The following is a 21,415-nucleotide window of genomic DNA, read 5'->3' as shown; positions in this document are numbered from 1 at the left end:
TTTTTTTTTTTTTTTTTTTTTTAGGTATTTCAGATTTTAGTCCTTTCCCTTCTTTCCCCCTTTATCTCTGCCCTAGTTATGCTTAACACACAAGGCTACAAAAAGCAAAATTAAAAAGTACATAATTAATTCTTTTTTTTCCAAATAAATTATCCAGAATTGTTCGTCGCTGAACCTTGCAAGGTAAACACACCTTGCAAGGTTCAGTTTATGGTTTTTAAAAGCAATCAAATAGTTCTAAAACTCAATTTACATGTGAAAACCCGGGTTACCTAAAATAAAAACTAGACTTGGGGGGGGTGTCAAAACTAACTGACATGATTTTGTAATCCTGGCAAACGAATTAAAGTTAAATACAAATATTGATGAAATGTCTTTAGTTTTTGTTTGTTACTTTGGTAAAGTTACAGTTTGCCCCCATGAGTTTTTAATGGACATCTTTAATGAGAGTCTACAAGACTGTGAATTAACTGTTTTCAGAAGCAGTGGGGTTTTTGTGTGAAACTTGAACTGATCTTCTTAAATCTTGCCTCCAGCATTTGCCCTCTGTAAAATGATATTTTGCAAGGCTAAAGCTAATATTGAGAAAAGCAAAACAATTAAAAAGTAAAGTGAAATGCACAGGCTCACTGTCAGAACTAACAAGAGAGTCAAAATGAAATTTAAAAACAATAAATAAATAATTAGAAAATACAATAATTATAATAACTCTGGTGGGTACTTTTACAAAGAACTGTGTTTTTAGACCCTGATCACTTACATGGGGAACATGATCACTGAGAACATTACATAAACAAGCCGTTCCCTACAGCAGGGATTCAGTGAAGGGTAGAAACTAGAAGGGCAGCTTCAGTTTCATTTTGGCCTGTAGTGGAGGTCACTATGAAGTAATCCTCCACTTTCTCTTCAGATCAGTACTTAAATCGATGAAGTCTCAGACCTGACAGAAATGTTGGAAATGCCTTTTGAATTGTTCTTTCCATATTACTTTCTGTTGTTGTGTACTAATTTACAAATCTCCCCACATACTTAAGTTTCCTCTGGAGTCCATAACTGGAAAACACGATATGTATATACAGCCATGCTAACAACAACTACTGAGGTTCAGCAAAATTAAAAGGATCAGCCGCCCAAGTCATGTTTCCACCCATTGCTCATACCTCATGTACAACCCTCCACCCATGCAAAAAACCCCAAAAAACAAGAACAACAAAAAACCATACATTCAGGCAAATGGATTTTATTATAAAAAGAAATGCAGTTACGTTTCTCATGTTTCCTGTAAAGACTAAATTTGAAAGGTTTGAAAGTATTTAAATGTCTCCTGTTGAAGCGAAACACCTTTTGTTGTTGTTCCACATTTTATGGACATGCAGCTTCAAAACAATGTGTCAACATTAACTTTTACAAAATACTGTACACAGTTTCTCCAGCACTTCTTTCCAAAACACAAAACTTGAGTGAATGTGGGATTTTATATTTTACTGAGCAGCTGCTCTAGTAGAGTCCTTGGGGAGAGTTTAGGGGAATCTGCCGGGACTGAAAAGGTCACTGTCCCAAGAAGGAAGCCATGGGATCATCTGGCCTGCTGCGTTTCATGCGGAAGGCCTCCATCTCCTCCTCAGTGGGCGCCTTTACTTCAAACAAGCTGTTGTACGGCCTCTTCCTCTCATCCAGCTGCATTAGTATCTCCACCTGCTTCACCCGCTTGTCCTCTGCTTCTAGAGCCTGAGAAGGAGACGGCGGTTGGAGGTCAGACACGGAGAAACTCATCAAAACAAACACGGCTGTCAAACAAAAACAAAAACATTACCTTCTTCAGCTTTTCCTTCTTCTTCTCCTCATCCTCCGAATCACTGCTGTCGGAGTCGCGCTTCTTGTTCTTTTTGTTCTTCTTTTTCTTCTTCTTCTCTTTCATCTTATCTTGATGCATCTGGTGATCACAAATATTTCAATAATGAACATTACATTTAAGCTTATTAACATTAACTGCAGCATTTATTTTATTTTATTTTTTTAAAAACAGTGTCCCTTACTTCTAGCAGAGTCTTGGGCTGTTCCTCCTCCTGTGGCTCAGTTATTGCCTCTTCAAATGGAGTGCACTCTGAGTTGTTCTGCAGGGGTTCATATACAAACACAGTCAGAAAGTGAGAAATCTGTGACCACTTTATAAACTGATATCCTATCCATCAAACAAACGCTTCAAATACTCTCAGTAAATGTACTTACAATTCCAATTCCAGCTGATCCTGTGCAGTAACTCTGTTTGACCATGGAGTGGCAACACTTGTACCCCCAGAAGCCGTCTTTCCAGTAGGAACCCCAAATACACTAACGAGGAGATATGATCTTGATTTTAGGATAAAACATAAATAAAATGTAACAAAATTAGCCACACATTTGCTACAGTCTGCCCTTCTTACAGTGTGGTTGTTGATGAGCACGTCCTCCTCATATTTGGAGCGAGCGACAGCCTTTTCGAGTCCTTTCAGCACAGCGCCGTGACGCGAATACTCCACGTAGTCCTCCGTCTGGGCCAACAGCAACTCCCGCGGTGGTGCATCCAAATGCTCCTGGCCTCCATACTGATTGTCACACACAAAAGCAGAAACATCATCAGTAAAGCCCAGACTGTGACTGATATGAAGTTCGGTCTGATATATCAGCCAATATTTTTTTTTCTTTCTGATATCCCTAATATTTGTAGTTATTTATTTTCTCCTTTACACAGCTGATCCAAGCCCGACTGCTCAGATAGACTGGTTGTTTGTGGTGTTCTCAAACATGCTGCCAACAGAGAAGCTGCAGAGTGCCATCCGGTGGACAAACTGTGCAACATCTGCACTCATAAGATGGTTGAAGAAAGTTTCTCCCATCTCTTATGTACAGTTCACTCTTCCTGGCCTCATCCTGTTGCTAAATGAATACATATCAGCCGTGTACCTTCTCCAGGATGCTCTCTCTCTGTTCTTCTTTGAAGTCCTCCTTCTTGACCTTGAAGGAACGATGCAGCAGTTCCAGTTTGGTGGGGTCAGCCTGCAGATGCACCTCGGAGCCTTTCTCATAAGCCTCCCAGGCAAACACTGTCACGAGACAATGACAATTGCTACAAATTACACTCTGTGGTCCTAACAGATAAGAAAAAGCTCAGATTTCATCATAATTATCCTTTACTAAGTAACTAAGATCCTGCCTTTTGGTGTCTCATATATAACATAAGTGTGACAGGAGAGGGACTCTTTAATTTAGCTGTGTCTAAATAGATGTATAGATGTTAACCACTATTGTTAGCAGGCTGCTTTTTACTTTTTGCAGCTGATTTTTACTCTATAAATGCTGATTTTTCCACTTTTGGATGACTTTTGGTAACCTATTATAATCCAGTCAAACATTCAACAGTTTTGATCACAGTGGCCAAAAATAAATAAATCTCTAGACTCATTTCCAATATAAGTAAAGTCATACTTCCAAAACCTAAAGAGTTAAGGTTGTGAGGTGTTTGAAAAGAAGGAACCATAACTTTAGGACTTACATTGTGTTTGAGCCATGGAAATTGTGGCTCCACTGTAGCGAACAAAGTTGTCTCCAGCGTACCCCACTCTGTTACACAAAACAGTTCAAAAATGATTTCAGTGTCCACTCAGTTACTCCGAGACTATTTCTACTATTCCTCTGTTGATTTAAAAAAAAAAACCAAAAAAAAAAACCCCCAACAACAACAACAACAACAACAACAACAACAAAAAAACAAAACAAAAAACAAACCCATAACTTACTCATCAGGGTTCTTGCCAGTGTTGGAGTACGGGTTCTCTCTCATTGCTCGCGTCTTTGGATCGTAGTACGCTGAATTTGGATCCAGATTTCTCAAGTACTGTGAAAAACAGACACGAGGAGTTCAGAGAAATTAGTAAACTGCAGTACCCCATCTTTCATACACAGAACTGCTGAAAAGTCATGTGATTTTATTATATTTCGCTTGAAAACAAACACGAAGGAAGCGTGAAAACACAAATCAAACACAAAACATGACGCAAAAACAGAGTCTGTGTAACTGCAACAGCCCTCTGAATCAAAATTTGGTATAACTGCCTTTATTCATTAACATAGCCTGAACCCTCTTAGGCAGCCTTCTTGTATTTTCTGTAAGTTGTCTTCAGTAATAGTTCTCCAGCCTGCTTGAAGGACATTCAAAGCTTTTTCATGTTCACAATTTAAACAAGATCTCGATACAACTGTCTCCTTGTAAGAAAAATATAAAAGGAACATGGTGTGGCTCACAGCTTTTACACAATAATGTGGGCAGTAACACTGTGTTCTGTATTCATTTTATCCCTGTGTACACAGTTTATCATCAGAAAAAGCACAAATGACTAATGTTTTACTACGTGGCTCTTACTTTAGCTGTGTCTTCTCTGATACGCAGATTCCTGACAGTGATTCGTCTCTTGGAGTCAAAGTTCTGACCGGGCATGTCGATGTCATCTGCATATTTGTCTTCATCCTCATCTTCACTGTCATGTTCCCACTCCTACAAATAAAGAATGTAAGGTTATTAAACTGCAGTCTGATATTTGCCTCCAAAACTGGGAAAAATTTATTATTACCATGTTAATGTGAGTGAGCACTTACAGTCTGGTCCAGTTTTCCCGAGGCCAACTCATCCTGAAGTTTCTGTGCTTTCAGTGTCCTTTTGGCCTGAGAAACAAATAAGAATTCAATCATGTGGTGGTGGACCACAACAACATTGGCTTACCAATGTTTTGACCTCTGGAGTTCAGTCATGCTGGTCTGCTTACCAGATCTACTTTGGCGTACTCTTCAACAATGCGCTGATGTTCCTCTGGGTCGTAGCCATTCCAGCGATCACGCTTTCCATCATAGTCCATGGTGAGCTGGATCTGAGCGTGTTCATCTGGAGCAATCCCTGTTCCTGTGAATTTGGCACCAACTTTTCTGGGTCGCTGGTGGGACAAAATGAAAGGTAAGATGCTAACTTAAATAATATAACAATAATAATAATAATAATAATAATACTCCTTTGACATCCAGGATAAGAAAACCCTGAATATTAATTTGTTCCAGCAGATAACTGTAAAACATTTTCATCAGTTTTACCTCCAAGCAGTCTTTCTTCTTGTGTGTCATGGCACCACAGTTTTCACAAGCCCCTTTACGGAACTTAGTTACAACTGCACTCTGTGTGGAGACACAAAGTGAAGCTTTTAGATTTTGTGGCAATATACTTCTGTGTCCACATGAGAGAAAAACTTGCCTCATTCTCACCTCCTGCACGCCTCTCTTGTACCACTCTCCGATTGCGGAGTACTGCTTCTCACTCTCACTCTGTGGTCTTTGATGCTTTAGTGTGGGCCTTTTTGATGGGTCGATGTACCACGGCACTGATGAAATGTACTGTGGGATGTGGGGGTTTATGTCCCTGTAGGACAGATGCGTTCACGTTACATATCACACCATTCCTTCCATCAGCTGCCTGAAAGCACACACTTTGTGCACAGGCACAAACTTACTTTCCCTCCTCGTCCACCTCAGCTGGAGCGTTTCCCAGCTTTCTCTGCTCCTCCAGCTCCTTCTTCTTCCTCCAGTCCTCTCTGGTCATCTTCTTGGGCTCATCCAGGCCCACGATCCCCTCCGAGTTAACGTTGGTCTGCTCGGTCATGACTGAACCTGCCGCCAGAAACACGCCGCCGGGGACACCGTCACGGGTTTAGTATAAACACCCGTCCTACTCACCTACACTCAGCAATTATGTGTTTCACTTCTTAAAACAAAGGCTAAAACTACAGGTTTTATTGCAGTATTTGCCAAACTAGCTGTTTAACTGCCGAATGACGTACATGTAGAAGAGGCATTTTACTTAATTTCTGTGAAAATTCATAAACCAATTCACTCACTTACCTTGAATAGGCTCCACAAATAAACTTGATGTTTATATTCCTTCCGTAAAATCAGCAACTTTCCCTGTATTTGACCCCTTTTTAAAACTAGTCGGTTGTTTTGACTAAAATGCGATCGTCGCCATTTTACATCAGCTAAAGTTACGTCACGTCCTTTCTGTGGAGTCGCTGCCGGAAACAGCGACTTCTAGAGGACAGTCAGAGTACAGCACCTCAACCGCAAGAAAACAGGTGGTCTTTACTTTCTTTTACTTGGGAAATTTCATATCAATAGTCGAAGCAAGTTAGTTTCTAACCCTTTGAATGTGTTTTGAGCTGATATCTCAAGTCTAAAAAAGCATAGCTTAAACTGTATTGTTAAAATTCACTCAGAAGTGTTTCTCTGAAGAACTGTGTCAGTTTTATGCAACATTTAGTCGCTAATGTGGCTTTAATTTACGATTTCTCCTAGTGAAATGAACTTGTGTGTCTGTACATAATTACTGACCACGTTTTAGGTACTCATTATTACAAATCTCTAATTAGCTAGCCACATGGCAGCACCTGAGTGTATTTAAGCATGTAGACATATTAAATCTGGCTGGCAATAAAAAATAGTAATTGTGTCCATTCTTGTATTACACCATGTACCCATCTTCTGATGGCTGCTTAATGGTGTCACGTCACAAAGCTCAAATCCTCACACACTGATTTCTTGAGCATGATGACTTAAGACAGCTCTGAAAGCATAAAGGTGGTCCAACCCAGTAACAGCAATGTGTATGAGTATAAAAGATGCTTCAGAAAAGGTTCTTCTTGTTACATGTGGACAGATCCTTGGATACTGAGATCTAGTAAGTACAAGGATTTTATTCTAATTTAGTCAGTGCAACAGCAGCAGCGGTTATAAAACCAACACTGGCAACATCTGTGATTCATGTTTAGGTTGTGAGAAGATGACGCTTTTGTCTTTTATTTCTCTGTGCCAAAGCTCCTGAGCTGTGAGCTACTTGTTGTCAAATAAAAGAAACTGGGGTAGTTTTTGTTGTGAGAAGATCATTTATAGCAAGAAGACTCCAGTGGGTTCATTTCTGCATTCGTCACAAGCACCAGGCAGGTACTCCCTCTGCCTAACTGTAACACGGACATGTGAGAACAATGTTTTGAGGACTCCTCTGATTGGAAAGACAAAGTTAAGACAGTAACAACAACATAAGATGCCCTTAAGATGACAGTTTGGTCAGGTGAAGCTTCCCACCTTTTTTCTTATAATCCAAACAGGTTTTTTTTTTTCTTAAAAAAAAAAAAAAAAAAAAAGGCCAAAAAATGTAAACATTGTTAAGAGAGACAACAAGAGAACAAAACAGCACCAGACACATACATATCAACAGAAGTAGAAAGGGGCTGAGTGAAGCAGCCGTCGAAGCCTTAGCACCAGTACTCATCCCTGCTGTCAGTCCAGCGGTGTGCAGATGAGAAGGCAATGTTGTACCAAAGTGAAGGCAGTGTTGCATTCAAGTAGGTACCAAAATATGAAACTCTTTCAGGCCTTTCAATGTCTACTGAGTTTTGCTGCTGAGATATAAGGAAGGACAGGATGAACAGTCACTTGTCATCATCCTCCACTCTCCCCCAGTCCTCCGAGTCCTCGCCCTCCACCTCTCCGTCGTCTTCCTCCACATAATCACCCCAAGTGTCATACTCGTCCCCGCCCTCGTCCTCCTCCTCATCATCCTCTGGCAGATTTCCTCCATACAGTGGCTCATCCTCCTCGTCCTCTACTATCTCCATCTCCTCCATATCGTTCTCTTCCTCATCGCCCTCTTCTTCGTCTTCTTCATCGTCGTCGTCCACACCGTCCACGTCCAACCCGCACACCTCCCCATCCTCCACCTCCCCGTCCTCTCTTTCTGCCTTGGAGGAGGCAGGAGTGGGGAGAGCTTTCTCGTCAGTTCTGCCCATGAGGTAGGACCTGCCGGAGGGGACGAAGCTTGAGGTAGCAGTCTTGGTGTTGATGTAGAGACGAGGAGGAGGCGCTTGCCTCGATGAAGTCGCTTGGCTGGCCGGGGCAGAGACGGGAGCGGAAGGAGCCACTCGTCTGGTGACTGGGACGAAAGAAGGGGCGACGGGCGCATCAACAGCCCCGGGCCTCATGGAGGTCGTGTTGGGCATGTATTCACGTATCTCCCCTGGCTCTAGCGGGTCGGGCCCACAGGGGTCGTGCTCGCTGCAGGACAACTTGCCGTCCAGCTTGGAGATGAAGAGCATGCCTTCTCTGTGCTCCTTACAGTACGAGTTGGGGCACATCTCACAGAATGAAGCCGCCTCCTTGCCACATACGTCACACTGGTGCCATGGACACTCCCATCGGCCTGCAGGCAAATCAAATGTGGAATGAATACAATAAACATGCGCAAATAGTACGATTTTTGACTCACAAATAGCTAACAAAAATATAATAATTAACATTTCTCTTCAAGTTCACGTTCATCAAAACTACATTTTATTTTTGCCTTTTTTGGAGAACCTTCACCTCAGAAACCACCCAGTCACCTCTGTTTGCTCCATGCATGCTTGAGGATATTCAAACCCCCTGAGAGCTTGATGTAAAAAACGATTGGCTACACACGGCTATCATATTGTGTGCTCTCCTTAAAGTCTACTTGCCTGCAGGCCTCTTGGCCAGGTTGAGGCAGTCAGCATGATAGACCTTTGGGCAGCCCGGCTTCTTACAGGAAACTATCTGACCCCCGTCACCACAGCTGAAGCACTCATCTTCCCTCTCCTTGGTCACCTCTTGCTTGGTCTTCTTCTTCATAGTACCCTTCCGTTTTCCTTCCTTAGGTTTCATTTTCTCAGCTGCTGGCTGGTTCTATACGAGGACGAGGAACAGGAAGGTCACAAGGCAGCTCTTCTTGTAAGTGCGGTCAGAGGATCATTTAACTGAAGGTAAAGTTGTGAATAAATATAAAGTTTTACCTTTGGCCGGACACCCAGGAAACCACTACAGTTGGGTGCTCCACATTTACAGGCGGTCTTCCCATTGCCACGACACTCCAGGTTGTAGTTGAAAGTCAGCTCCTCACCTAAAGTAGTTGTTGCATTAGATCGGATGTGTAATTAAAATAATCTGGATGATCTTGTTCAATACAACCCTCCCCTCCTAAAAATGTTAAAAAAATTAAATAACCCCAAACAAAAAACAAACTATCAAACCTTTTGGGATGTCTTGTAAAGCAAACAGCCCCACTCTGGTGTCCCCATTCACAGTCCACTTCTGAGTCTCACAGTTTGGCTGGCAGCTGTGATTCATGAAGCGAGCCTGGTTGCCTTTGGGCCCCGCGTCAATGATGCGATCCTGGAGTGGAAAAAAGCGCAAATCAGTGTGGACACGTCATCCAATCTGCACTGTTAATCAAGCGTGCCGCGTTCAGGCTGCATCTGTTGGTATTTGACTCAGATACTTACTTTGTCCAGTGTAAGCATGTAGAAGTTGCAGATGTCATTCTCCTGAGCGTGCCTGATCCTGGCGCGGCATTCTTCTTCATCTATCACCTCGCCCACGTATTCACTGATAAAAGCTCCCTGGGAGAGACAAAAAGAGACGGAGAAACCGAGGAATAAGTAAAATGTGGTTACAACTAAAGCGATCAATGCTGGCTTGATTCACTTCCGACCCACCTTCCTGATGTCCGAGAAGCCACGCAAACCCCAGCCGCAGGACAGAGTCCTGAAAATCTCCACAGGTGTGTACTGGCGCTTTGTGAAAGATTGATTTTGGCATCGGTCCCCTGCCGCGCACACCTGAGGGTGACACTCGTACATCAGCATACGGTTAATGCACTCAGAGTCGATGCCGCACGGGTTCTCGTCAAGCGCCTTGCAGTTACATCGTGGAACCTCCGAGAGGTCAGCGGTGATAATCTGCACCTTCCCAATCGGCCGGTTTACCTAAGAAACAGAGACAGGGGTGAGATTTTAACAGCACTCGTCAGTTAACTGCTCTGCCATTGGCTAGATGAGCACAGATGTACAAACGGTACCCTAATGTGTCTGTATGGAGGAGGCTTCTTGTCATTCTTTCTGTCCTCCTGAAGCTGCTTCAGCTCCTTTTCTGCCTGAAGCTCTTTGAACCGCTCGGCCGCTTCGTTCAGTGCTACAAAGAGACACACGATCTTTACTATTAAACATGCACCTTACACCAAGAATCAAGATGCACTCAGCAACCTTAAGCACGCACCCTTTTTGTACACTGCATCTGCACCCTTGCCCATTTTTTCTATATTGTGAGTATCGCCCTCCATGTAGGGAAACACTCTGGCCTGGTATGTCCACACGAAATCTTTGGAGCCAAAGAACTGCACAGGGAACTCTCCCACCTCATGTTTCATCCTTAAGATGTTATTTGGGACCTCTTTGGTCAGGCAAACTTCAGCAGGCCACCACCTGAAGAGACACAGCGGGTTTCAGAAATACAAATATGGCTCCAGTAGTTGTTAGCCAGAGCCTCTGTGTGATTGCCAGTGTTGTTAACCTACCTGTAACGCCCCCACTTGACCCACAGGATGTCCTTAATACGGGGCTTCTTTCCAGCTTTGCAGTCGTTGCAGAACCAGCTACCCTGTGGCATCTCCATATTCAAGCATTCCCGATGGAAAGCAGCAGGACAGGCTTCACAGCACAGCAGACTGCCCCCTAGAAACGCAACCCATGAGTGATTAGGGAGCTTTTTTATAACACGCCATAATATGGCCTGCAACAGTCCGTAGTTATGTTTTGAACAGTGATTACAAGGTCACACGGGCCTGCAAATTTTCTTCTAAGTTGGTAAGGGAGAACAGTCCATATCCAATGTAAGCATTTGTGAGGTAAAGCCAGCAAATAAACACCAAGCTGAATATTTATCATCAGCGGTAAGCTAATTCAGTAACTGACTTATTATAGTGCCACTACAAGTGACACTAATCAGTACAAATGTAGATACTCAGGACTAAATGAGGTGAGTCGGTGTATTTAAATGAGATCAGTGGCACTAATTTAAATCAGTGTCAGAAATAAGAGCATTAAACATTAACATGTGACTTCAGCAGTCAAACTGTGTGTTTTTATAGCTGCTGGGTTTCAGAGGCAGATTTGTGAGTAGAGACAAGAAACAGAAATACATTTACAGATCCATTTGCCAAGTGGGAGCATTTAAGTGGAAAATGGGAGAGAGCATAAAAATAATTTGGAGCGCATTATGTTGAATTTAATAATAAAGCCCGGCGCTGAACAGCTGCCTTTCTTTGTGTGTGTTTTTTGTTTAACATTTGAACAGTGGAGGTCTGTTAAAAGCTCATGTTTTAATCCTGAACTCATTTTTACATATGCACACGCTACAAGACTGCGCTCACCTTCAGAGCAGACAAAGCACCAGCTAACGTTGATGTGCTCGTGGTTCTTGCAGCCTTTGCGAGGAGTGAAGTGGTTCGGACAGAGGAAGCTGTTGTTCGCCAGCACCAAGCTGCCCGCTGCCATGCAGTTGTCGTTGCCGTGATAGGCGACGGGACAGCGAACGCATCGAGCCAACCGACCTGAGAGGAAGTGAGAGGAAGCACGGCTTAATTCAGGCAAACAAAACAACACATACCATTTATGGAGCAATTTTAAAACACTTTCACTCCAAATGTTGTCCCTGGATTTGGAACATAAGACTCAGTCTTACAGGATTATTAAGAGAGATCGTAGTACAAAGCACATTGAAGGAGTCACGTCAGTCCACTGAATTAAAACTCTGCATTACATGCCAAAATCCTGCACAGTCAATATTTTATGAAGCCACTTTAAACTGCTAAAAAGCAAGGATTATGATGTACACTTGGTACTGTAGGTGAGGCTGTAAGTGTCAAAAAAAATCTCAGTCTAAGTGCCTAATTTCACATGACACACGAGCAATGAATCACATACTCGAGTGTCAGCCTGTGCTTATGCAAAGACACCGAGTCATTCATAAGAAAAAGCTTAATCACAGAAACAAATCCTGATATCTCCAGGCATGAAATTCAAAGCCCTTAAATAATCCAGAGTTCAAAAGAGGCCATCAATATTCAAAGTAACAAGTGACATGCAAACAAAGACTGTGCATTTCCATTCATGAAGCCACCTTTTTATAGATGTTTACAATGACGCGCCTGTCTCGTCGAGTGTGCTCTTGACTCGGCTAGATGTTCTGAAAAGATGGTTTTTAACCGAGGAAAGAATTCTGCAATCATCCACTTCAGTCGTTCTCTTTAGTCCTCATGGTCCTTTTTTCTTGGTTGGGCAGTGCTCATAAGTGCATTCCTTCTTTTTAAGAATAAACCAAGGTGTTGTTGATGCGCTCACTGCTAAAGTTTCTGCTATTTCTGCTATGAATCCAAGACTTCCTTTACATGCATCAACACCTCTTTGGACTGGATGCAAATTTTTAAAAATAAACCACGGTGAAAATGAAGGAATAACTATCAGCCAGCTGGAGATCTACTTTTAAGCACATTTTCGTGGGCTGTTTAAAAGCCACTTTAAGCTGCTCCCCTATTCACAAGGGTCTGGCCACAGCGGGTAGCTCCATGTGTGATTTGGCAAATTTGAACATCTGATGCTCTTCCTGAGCAACCACAAAATAGATTTTTGTCTCCTCCCGGGAAACAAATGACTGCACTTACTAACCAGACTGATTCTAGTTGTTAAACCTTCCTAATTTCCTAATTAAAGGTAAAACACTACACTTTAAATAAATCTTTACTGCTCTATTTTTAATTCACTGTCCTGTTAAAAAACCTCACATGTCACCTGGTTCAAGTCTTGCAAAAAACAACCCTGGTTTCAGCAAAATCTTAAAACATACTAACATAGAAGCATCTTGTGGTGTATGGTAGGCCTAACTTGGATGAGGAGAAAGTAGATGGCTGGTTGGATCAAAGCCAGCAGTGGCGCTCACCTTTAGAGCTGCAGATGTTGAGGGGATTGGTAATGTGGCAGGACAGGCACACATGCAGGGGGCAGCGGAAGCCTTTGTTGTGAGGCTGGGTGGCCGAGTAGGCCATTATACAGTCCGTGTGGTAGAATTTCCCACAAAGCGGGATTATGCAGCGCTTCACCCCATCTCCGGACTTCTTACACACGAAGCACGCGTGAACGCCTGAGAGGATCATTAACAACCAGAAGAATTAAACTCAGGTATGCCGTAGCGTGCATTTTTTGTGCTTTCAGGCGTACCCACCAGCGTTGCATTCTCGACAGAGGAATTTTCCCTTCGGAGGCGCCGACAGGCCAATGCACTGTAGGTGAAAAGCTCCGTAACAGTGGCCTTCACACACCAACAGGTCTCCCGTCCTCTCACACACCTGCTCAAACACACGGAGGAAGAGGCCCGACTAATGATTTACTGCTCCCAAATACAGGGAATGCGCCACAAATCAGAAAATCTAGACTTTCTGATAGACTCCCTCTCACCTGACAGACACTCTCCTTCAAGGATGCAGCTCCTATTTTGCCTTTTACATCCACCTGTGAGGACAGACTGTCATTCCAGCCGGCCGGCAGCACCTACGGAGGTAGTTGTTAGTCAAGTGCTGCTCGTAAATGAAATACCACAGGTGGACGACCAATAACTCAGCAGCTTATCAGCACGACATACATACCTCGGCCTTGGGAGTTAGTGTTCCAGTGTTTTGTTTCTCCTCGGTGCTGCAGGCCTCCACCTCAGCCTCCTGCTTAGGGGTCTTGGATCCTTTGGGGCTTGGAGATCTGCTCTCTGGGGGCTTGGAGGCAGCAGAAGCAGCAGCAGGAGGAGAGGATGTGCTGAACATGGGCTTGTCGTTCTTCACAAATCCCAACTATCCAATATGATGAGATTTTTTTTATGATTAATTCTAGTATAATATTGTTTGGTGTTATACGAGAATCAGAGAAACCACATCACGAGGTTTTAGTACCTGTCTTTTCTTCACCAACACCTTCACCTCTGACGTAATTGCACTGTGACGTTTTTGCTCCTGTAGAACAAAAAAATACTTTCAGTGCTACTACAGAGCGCTCACAGAAAAAGCTTTTGTCCCCATCACAAACGCTCCTAGCTACCTAATGTCATCTCAGTTACCTTCTTCTTTGCAGGAGCAGCAGGCACCTCTTCTATGCTACAGTCCAGCACCTTGTGCGACAGCTTTCTCGGCCTCTTTCTTTCTTGGATTAACAATTCCGTCTCTGGAGTAAAACGATTCAGTATTGCATATTTTAAAATAGCGTCTAAGAGACAGGAAAAATAGTTGATGTTGTAAATACACCGGTTACGCTGTTAGCTTATTTACCTGGTTCAGGAGGTAGATCAGTTTCCTCTGGGGTGTCTGGGTCAAAGGGGGGCTGTGTCGTGACTGAAGCTACCGAAGGTGCTGCAGGAGAAAGCTCGTCCTGAGACGGACTCTTTTCCAACTGTGCCGGCGCCTCGGCGGGCTCGTCTGATGGAGAGGCTGGGGTAACAGTCTCTGACGTGATGCTGAGGTCGTGGAGTGCTGCAATCCCTGAAGTCTGCTGAATGTACACATTGACAACAAAGCACTGCTGAAATCCATCACATAAGAGGTTTTAAACTAACCACGGGGCAATCGTTTCCGTGCACTGTGGCGGCAACATGTTCCAGCAACATGTAGCAGCCATAGCTGTTGTTTATCAAATTTGTTTCTACAATTATATCTTATTATCACTCAACCCAAAAAACCTTAAATGTCAAAACAATAGGCTGATGTATCAAGGCATAATCAGAATGATGTTATTGCCTGATTTGAAAGCAATTCACTTTATTTACTTTATTTAATTCTGGCAAAGTACAAAGAGATATGCTTTATGTCTACTGAGTGGGTAATTCTAGATGGGTCAACCGGATAAACAGAAATATCTGTCTTTTTAAAATGGGTGTGAATATACAGAAAAGCAAAAAGGCTACAGCTATACCTTATATTGTATTGTATGTGCACAATATATACAGGATGCACATTTCTTAAACATGCCTTTAAGGACAATATATGCTGTAAGCTAGAGGTTCTTAGGGACCGCTTCCAGGGAACAAAACTTTCCAAGGACCTCATAATCCTCACACCAATCCAGCTGGTTGGAGCTTAGCATCAGATGAGTATGTGAACGGGCTTAAATATTAACAGCTGGGAGTGATTTCATGACAGATTGTTTTCTATTGTCCCAGTGATAACGCGGGAGGGAGTTATGGACACAATCTGCTTGTTTTATTGGTGTAAATTGTTCCCATCTCTAAAGATTCACTTTTAAATGATACCGCACAAAATTCATGCTTTAAAGCATGAATTTTGCTTTAAAGCAGGCCCCTGTGGATATACTGCGTGGAGCCTTAGGGTGTCAACAAACTCAACACTAAAGACTGTACAGGTAGCACTTGCGTTGTATTTATAGCTTGAAAGAGGCTGCTTACTTCCATTTTTATTAAAAGGAAAATGAATCATACATTTCTTACCATTTGGGAAGATTCTGACAAGTGCTTCTTTGATCTCTTTTTTGGGGCAAATATTTGTTCGTACTCCTCGGTCGACTCCAACAGACGTTTGGTGGGTTTCCGGAGGCGTTTGTTCTCTAAATAAAAATAGGAGAATAATAAATTATGTATCATTTACTTACTGATTTTACCAGCTCTGGAGATGAAGCTCAAAAGGAGCGCTTTGTCTTACCGGCTGAGCTGCTTCCGTCGGACAAATGCGAGTCGCTCTCCGTGCACTTCTCAGCCCCCGGTTCAAGATCTGGTGATGCCATCATCTCATCAGACGCCTCACTCAGGAGTTCACCCTTCCTCTCGGCAGCCTCCTCAACCACCTGCCAGCGCTTCTTTGGAGCCAACATGGCTTCTGAGTTGTTATCGAGGTAGCTGGTGGAAGGATCGGCAGCAACAACAGGAACCGATCCAGAATCGGCCAAATCGGCATGGCCGCTAACAAACTCCCTGCCGTAAGCCATGTCGGCCAGGTCGGAGGAAAGGCCAGATATGCTAAGTTTAAGTTTGGCGGGTAATCTTTGTTTCCTACGTTGCTTTTCTGAGCTTCCAGGCGGAGTACGAACAGGAGAGTCTTCACAGTGGTTGGTGTCAGTTCCAGTGATGCCTTTAGTCCTAATCTTTGTCCTTTCCTCTGTCCTGTGGGGTATTGTGGATTTGCGTGACTTGCCATTTTCAAGTTTGACCCCATGAGTTAATCCCTCACAAGAACCATTGGGAGTGTCAACATCTGTGGAAGCAGGGATCACTAGGGGTTCCTCTTTGATTAGGGCAGGTGATGGAGGGATTGTCAGCGGTTTGCCTTCTTTTTCCCTGGTATCATGCAGGTCTTTCAGAAGCATCAGGAAAGTACTGAATTTATAATTGGAATCAGTACGAAATGCAGCAGTTTCAGAGTCACTGCTGTCCTCCTTTGCAAGAGATTTAAACTTTATTTCCTGGATATCTGGAAAGGAATCCATCGGTGACAGGGACAAGGACTGAGAAGTGGTTGTGATATCCCTGACAGTGCTTTCTGTCTTGATCTTAACAGGTTGCAAAGTGGACTCAGTCGTGACCACACACTTGGACTTAATCCATGAGCCATTACGAATTAGCTTCTTATCAAGCTTCCTTGCACGCCTTTTTGGAGAGCTGTGGTTTACAGACAGTGATACACTGCAGGAGGATTCCCGAGTAGGAGACATTTCAGTGTTCATGGAAGCATTAGTAGGTGTATTAGCAGGAGACTCATCAGCAGAGGCTTCTGCTGAGAAGTGGCTCGTGGCCACTGCATCTTTGAAATCGGTCTCTTCCTCCGCCTGCAGAGCCCTCGTCATCAGGCCACTGCTGGCAGGAAGATCCACCGAGGTCTTTTCACTTTCAACACAGCTGTCCAACCTCTGGCCAGAATTTGTGTTTTTTGATGTCCTTTTGTTTTTTAAGCTGCTAAATGAGTCTGCACCCCGGCTCACTTTTTCTGTACTCTTTTTAGCCTTTGTTGAACTTTTTTCTCTTTGGACCTCTATACTGTGTACTGGAGACAGCGCTGTGCGTTTCGGTCGATGCAGCATTGGAACTGAATCCAGGTCAGCATAAGGCGAGTCCTTCGGCTCTTCTTTCAGTGCACGCGGTGCTGTGTGAAGCTGGCCTGTGGAGGATTCCTTTGATCCACTAACTATATGACCAAATATGTCTGACAGACACTTCTTTTTCTTCTTCTGAGCTTTATTGTTATTGCCTTGATTTGTAGAGTTTTTGATGAGATGGTGCTCGTTTCCATTGGAGGCTGTAGAAGATGCTGGAGGTTCACTGGAGTCCACAGAGACAGACGGGCTCTTGTGTCCCTTCTCATTAGGGAGCGGGCTGGGTATACGTTCATCTCCTTTGACCGACACTGACAGCACAGTTTCACTTTTCCTTTGCCGACCCGGGAGCAGATACTCAGCTTCTGCTACACTGACTTTCCACGCAGTCAGCAAACTTTTGGGTATCTGCAGAGAAGTAATATAGTTACTGAAATATTGTTCACAGTGAGCAAACAAAAGATTTTCAAAGATTCACTTCACAAATTATACCGTATACTTGTAGTCTTTCTCCTTCTGCTTCCCTCGCCGCCTGAGAACAGGAAGGTCTTCAAACTGATGGCCTCCTTCAAAAGGTAGAATAACGTTCCCTGGGACCCAGGAAGACTCTATAATCTCGCCAATCGTTTCCAAGAAATACATCCGGCAAGGACGAGGACTGGGAACTGGATCAAAATGTTTTTTTAAAAAGAAGAAAGAGCAGTGTGAACTTTGACATACACTACAATGCCGTCAACAAACTATCAACAAAACAGTCAAGTTGTGTGAAACGGATTTCTGTCAAATAATCAGTATTTACATCAAATCTCACCTTTCATCTTAGTGTGAATCCCCTGGTCCAGGTCGCTTGTGACCTGACAGGGCCACCACGGCCGTCTGTTGAATTTTGCCCACACCAAATCCCCTTCCAAGTATTTCACTGCAGGAAGACGCCTTTTCTTTGGGCTGTTGGACTAATCATTACAAGAAAAACACAATAATAAGTGATACAGAAAAAAAATAATGCTGCATGTATCAAATCAAAATTCTTGTCACGTATAATGACAAGAATAGATGATATGCGCTTTTGAATTCTAATGGTGATGACAAAACATCACATTGATTGCTTTGCTGGCCTCAGATTTGAACTGTTTTCTACTCTTTTGGGTCAAATTTTAAAGCTTGGAAGATGGCGTACGTGCATATTGGTGGCTCAGGGTAGTTAAGCTATGCTTGATTATAACATAGCCACATAAACTTGTGTGGATTTGGTTGTACAGAAGTTGCAAAGTTTGTATCTCAAGAGTTTTATACTCACATTAGAGTTGGTGCCACCTGGTGAGATAAGTCCTGGGTCAACAGGGGAGAGAAGTTCACCATCACTGTCAGATTCCTCACCCAAACTCCACCCATCTCTCATGGAGATGTCTGGCAGCGCGCTGGGGCTTAGTGTAGGGTTGAGCTCAGATATAGTTTTGGACATTAGATTAAAGACTGTAGGTTTGTATGTTCTTTTATCCACCCCTGAGTCGCATGTGGTCTTACACTCTGTAACAGTTCGATCCTGACTCGGCTGTGGGGAGTGGCCAAAAGGCGCGAGTTCCTCGCCGCTGTCCCCCTCCTCATCGTCCCCCTTTACATCGCTGCTGTCAAATAGTGTGGACTCAAAATGCAGGCATCCGTTTGGAATGGGGGAACAGCGCTCGAAGCTGTCAGGACTGTGTAGGAAGAAACCATTTCTGCTCATGTCCGGCAGAGTCCCAACAGGCTCCATGTCATTGTTGCCTGGAGAAGGAGGCAACTGGACAGTTGGCGCCTCAAACTCATCATCGTCGTCGTCGCTAATTGGGCTTGCACAGAGCAAGTTGTTCCGAGGATGAAGGTCCCTTTCTGGGTCAGGTTTGTTGATCGCAGTGTTCAGGTCGTAGGGCCTCCTCAAAGAACTGTAGCTTTTAGATCGGTTAGTCTGATTGTACCCTAGTAAAGCGGGTTGTTTGAGGCTGGAGGATGGCAGCTGCACAGTTGATGACTGGTCTGATCCTCGCTTCACAATGCCACATTGGTTTCCATAGGAAGTGCTCACAGGGCCATTGTGGGGCCTCAGCTCTGGCGGGCCTGAGCCAAACACTGAGCCTACCCTAAGACCCGGTCTGTATGACTGCTTCATGTTGTCATGCCTACATCCTGTCAAATGAAACACAGGCAGGGTTAGACAAGGTAAACGTGCCATAGAAGTTTCTCTCTAAATACACTCCTGTGTGCTTATAGAGATGTGTAAACAAAGTGGCTTGTACAGTGATAAATATCAGAAGCATATCCATGAAGGTCCAGCCATGGCCAGTGCGCGCGTACACACACATACACAGGCACCCACACACACACACACACACGCCGATAAGCCGACATTGCATGGCCTCCATTCTAGAGGCCAGTCGTACGGCACAAGACAAAACACAGAAAACAACCGTGCTCACACACTTCATTCACAAACTATTAGAAAATAACAGCGCTTTGTCTGCTAAATGTGGGTCACCCCGGCGATCGCTGACTTGTACAGTCAATGGAGGAGCGCTGAAGCTGTAGTAGAGGAGGTGACACTGAGCCATCACAGAAACAGTCAGTGGCTCACACAAACAAGCTACAGCCGCACACCGACATAGGAAGCTACTATTAACTCACGAAAAAAAGGTCTGATCGGCACTACAAGTTCACCGCACTATCAACACGTGGAAAAAAAGGCGAAAAACCCACCGTTTGGAGGTCGGTCATCGCGAAGCCAGCAGCTGCTCTTTGATAATGTGGCACCAGGCGAGTGTTTCTCTCGGTTTGTGAAAGCAGATCTCCACAATCCCAGCTGCAGCAGCACTAGTAGTAGGCCAAGGCACGGCTCTCATTCTCGCTTCATCAGCGTCGGCCCTCTTAAAAAAATGTCACCTTAAATAAAAAATAACAGCCGACTGCTCCATTACGCCGCAACGTCTTCAGTGAGCCACAACCGGTCCTGTAACAGCCACAGCAGTTTATTTACTACATGGTTATTATTATTATTTTTTGCCTGCTTGTCGATGTGCCCCTGGTTATGTTAAAACAAGCCCAGGCTGTGTGTTGGTGAGCAGTAACCAATCCGCAATGCTACCCAACCCCCCGTCTGTAGAGGGCCGTGACACTCACCCTCCGCGTGCACGCGTGCACACACTGGCGAGCACGGACGCACGACAAACACGCACGCTCGCACGCGTGCACACCCAGGTGAAGTTTGCAGTAGTTATTGGTATGTAGTAATCGTAAATGAAGGCAACGGATTTCTAAGTAGTTTGTCCCGTTTCTGCTGTAACCCCCCTCCACCTTCAGTCCTATTGTTTAACTTTCCTAGTTGATGCAGGCCTGTGTGCGGGTGTGTGTGCCTGTGTGTGTGTGTAGGAGGAGAAAGATCGACCATATAGGAAAGAAGAAAAAAAAGACTGCACACCGATAATAACCACACGGCCTTTCCGGTCAAATCACACTCTCCGCGCGCCATGTTGGCTCTCCACGGAGCGCTGACATGAGGAAACAGGCCGCCAGGCGCTCAGGAAAGCACGATCGAGAGTTGAGGCATTGAGCATATGAACGGGTTTCTTTCTTTTGGTTTCCTGTGATTAAAAAAAAATCTGTCGGCGTCCGTTTTCAGCCCGCCGGCACGTAACTTTGATGGTTTGTTGCGTGTCTTGTTGCTCTAACTGAAGCAGATCCACAAACGCGCAAACTGAAACAGAGAAGCACAAAAGGCTCGCTGCAGTGGGCCAGTCCTCAGATCAAAGAGCGTGCAGTTACATGCCGACTTGTCAGCAGAGCAGCTACCCTCTGCCGGCTTTTAAAATGTTTAATATCATACACTGTGGTATGTTTATGTCTCCAAAGGCGGTGCACTTCTATATTTTGGTGAATTATCATGTACAGAACACAAAGATTGAAGACGCAGCTCACATCATGGCGGCTTCACCCAAAAAAACATGACCTATAGTTTTTTTAACCTCTTCTTCTGTCACGTACCTGGTAAAAACACGCCCAAAAAGTAAGATCATAAACGTCGGTACGCCCTAAATTAGTCTAACAAGGTGTAAATAAAGGTATTATGATAAAGTGAGTGTCATGTCACAGGACTCAAGCCCCCTTGTGTCCAGAGCAAGAATTACAAGTGACAGGAAACTGTGAAAAAGACGATTTCTTTCTTTTATTTTGGCTTCACATACAGGAAATCATTATTATTATTACATATTCCACAAAGCATTAGTCGTTTCCCCCTCTACTGATCAGTCTAACATACATGCACAAGTGGGAGTGCTTATCGAGTGACTGTGGATATGGAAACAGGCTGTTACAATACATGATGCAAACTATATTTACAAAGTGCAGAAACAAAGGGGGTATTATGCTTTAAGCTTTACCAGTTTGAGTCAATAAAA

General features: G+C 43.9%; 2 protein-coding genes across 2 annotated transcripts; both read right to left on the bottom strand.

The window, feature by feature from the left end:
• Window positions 1–1,234: 1,234 nt before the first annotated feature.
• On the bottom strand, window positions 1,235–6,060 carry LOC146638664 (pre-mRNA-splicing factor SLU7-like). The gene is made up of 15 exons (XM_085370327.1): window positions 5,920–6,060; window positions 5,532–5,688; window positions 5,287–5,440; window positions 5,119–5,199; window positions 4,800–4,964; window positions 4,633–4,698; window positions 4,400–4,531; window positions 3,777–3,874; window positions 3,533–3,600; window positions 2,944–3,083; window positions 2,424–2,585; window positions 2,230–2,331; window positions 2,037–2,114; window positions 1,814–1,933; window positions 1,235–1,728 (listed from the first exon to the last, which is right to left on the bottom strand). The coding sequence occupies exons 2-15, from the start codon at window positions 5,678–5,680 to the stop codon at window positions 1,549–1,551; spliced, it is 1,695 nt and encodes a 564-aa protein (XP_085226453.1). The 5' UTR covers window positions 5,681–5,688; window positions 5,920–6,060; the 3' UTR covers window positions 1,235–1,548.
• Window positions 6,061–7,273: 1,213 nt separating this feature from the next.
• On the bottom strand, window positions 7,274–20,100 carry nsd1a (nuclear receptor binding SET domain protein 1a). Its single transcript, XM_085362119.1, has 23 exons — window positions 19,722–20,100; window positions 18,289–19,154; window positions 17,803–17,944; window positions 17,484–17,656; window positions 15,608–17,399; window positions 15,397–15,512; window positions 14,225–14,444; window positions 14,017–14,120; window positions 13,853–13,912; window positions 13,559–13,753; window positions 13,371–13,463; window positions 13,138–13,261; window positions 12,856–13,056; window positions 11,291–11,470; window positions 10,436–10,592; window positions 10,138–10,343; window positions 9,941–10,053; window positions 9,579–9,848; window positions 9,366–9,482; window positions 9,114–9,255; window positions 8,877–8,983; window positions 8,565–8,769; window positions 7,274–8,269 (listed from the first exon to the last, which is right to left on the bottom strand). The coding sequence occupies exons 2-23, from the start codon at window positions 19,135–19,137 to the stop codon at window positions 7,503–7,505; spliced, it is 6,333 nt and encodes a 2,110-aa protein (XP_085218245.1). The 5' UTR covers window positions 19,138–19,154; window positions 19,722–20,100; the 3' UTR covers window positions 7,274–7,502.
• Window positions 20,101–21,415: the final 1,315 nt, after the last annotated feature.

The sequence above is a fragment of the Diplotaxodon limnothrissa genome, linkage group LG2 (assembly GCF_057381915.1).
Source record: "Diplotaxodon limnothrissa isolate DT_005_m linkage group LG2, D_limnothrissa_male_GT1.1, whole genome shotgun sequence".
Classification (NCBI taxonomy): Eukaryota; Metazoa; Chordata; class Actinopteri; order Cichliformes; family Cichlidae; genus Diplotaxodon; species Diplotaxodon limnothrissa.
Note: the sequence above shows the minus strand (reverse complement) of the source record. Positions and strands in the feature narration are given on the sequence as shown.

Excerpts from the sequence above, each read along its gene's own strand:
- nsd1a (XM_085362119.1), bottom strand. The coding sequence starts at position 19,137 with ATGAAGCAGTCATACAGACCGGGTCTTAGGGTAGGCTCAGTGTTTGGC. Across the intron at positions 17,945-18,288 it reads CAGGTGGCACCAACTCTAAT|TCCAACAGCCCAAAGAAAAG; the intron begins GTGAGTATAAAA and ends TGTAATGATTAG. Across the intron at positions 8,770-8,876 it reads TCCTGGGTGTCCGGCCAAAG|AACCAGCCAGCAGCTGAGAA; the intron begins GTAAAACTTTAT and ends GTCCTCGTATAG.
- LOC146638664 (XM_085370327.1), bottom strand. The coding sequence starts at position 5,680 with ATGACCGAGCAGACCAACGTTAACTCGGAGGGGATCGTGGGCCTGGAT. Across the intron at positions 4,965-5,118 it reads AGAAGAAAGACTGCTTGGAG|CGACCCAGAAAAGTTGGTGC; the intron begins GTAAAACTGATG and ends TTGTCCCACCAG. Across the intron at positions 4,699-4,799 it reads AGTACGCCAAAGTAGATCTG|GCCAAAAGGACACTGAAAGC; the intron begins GTAAGCAGACCA and ends TTTGTTTCTCAG.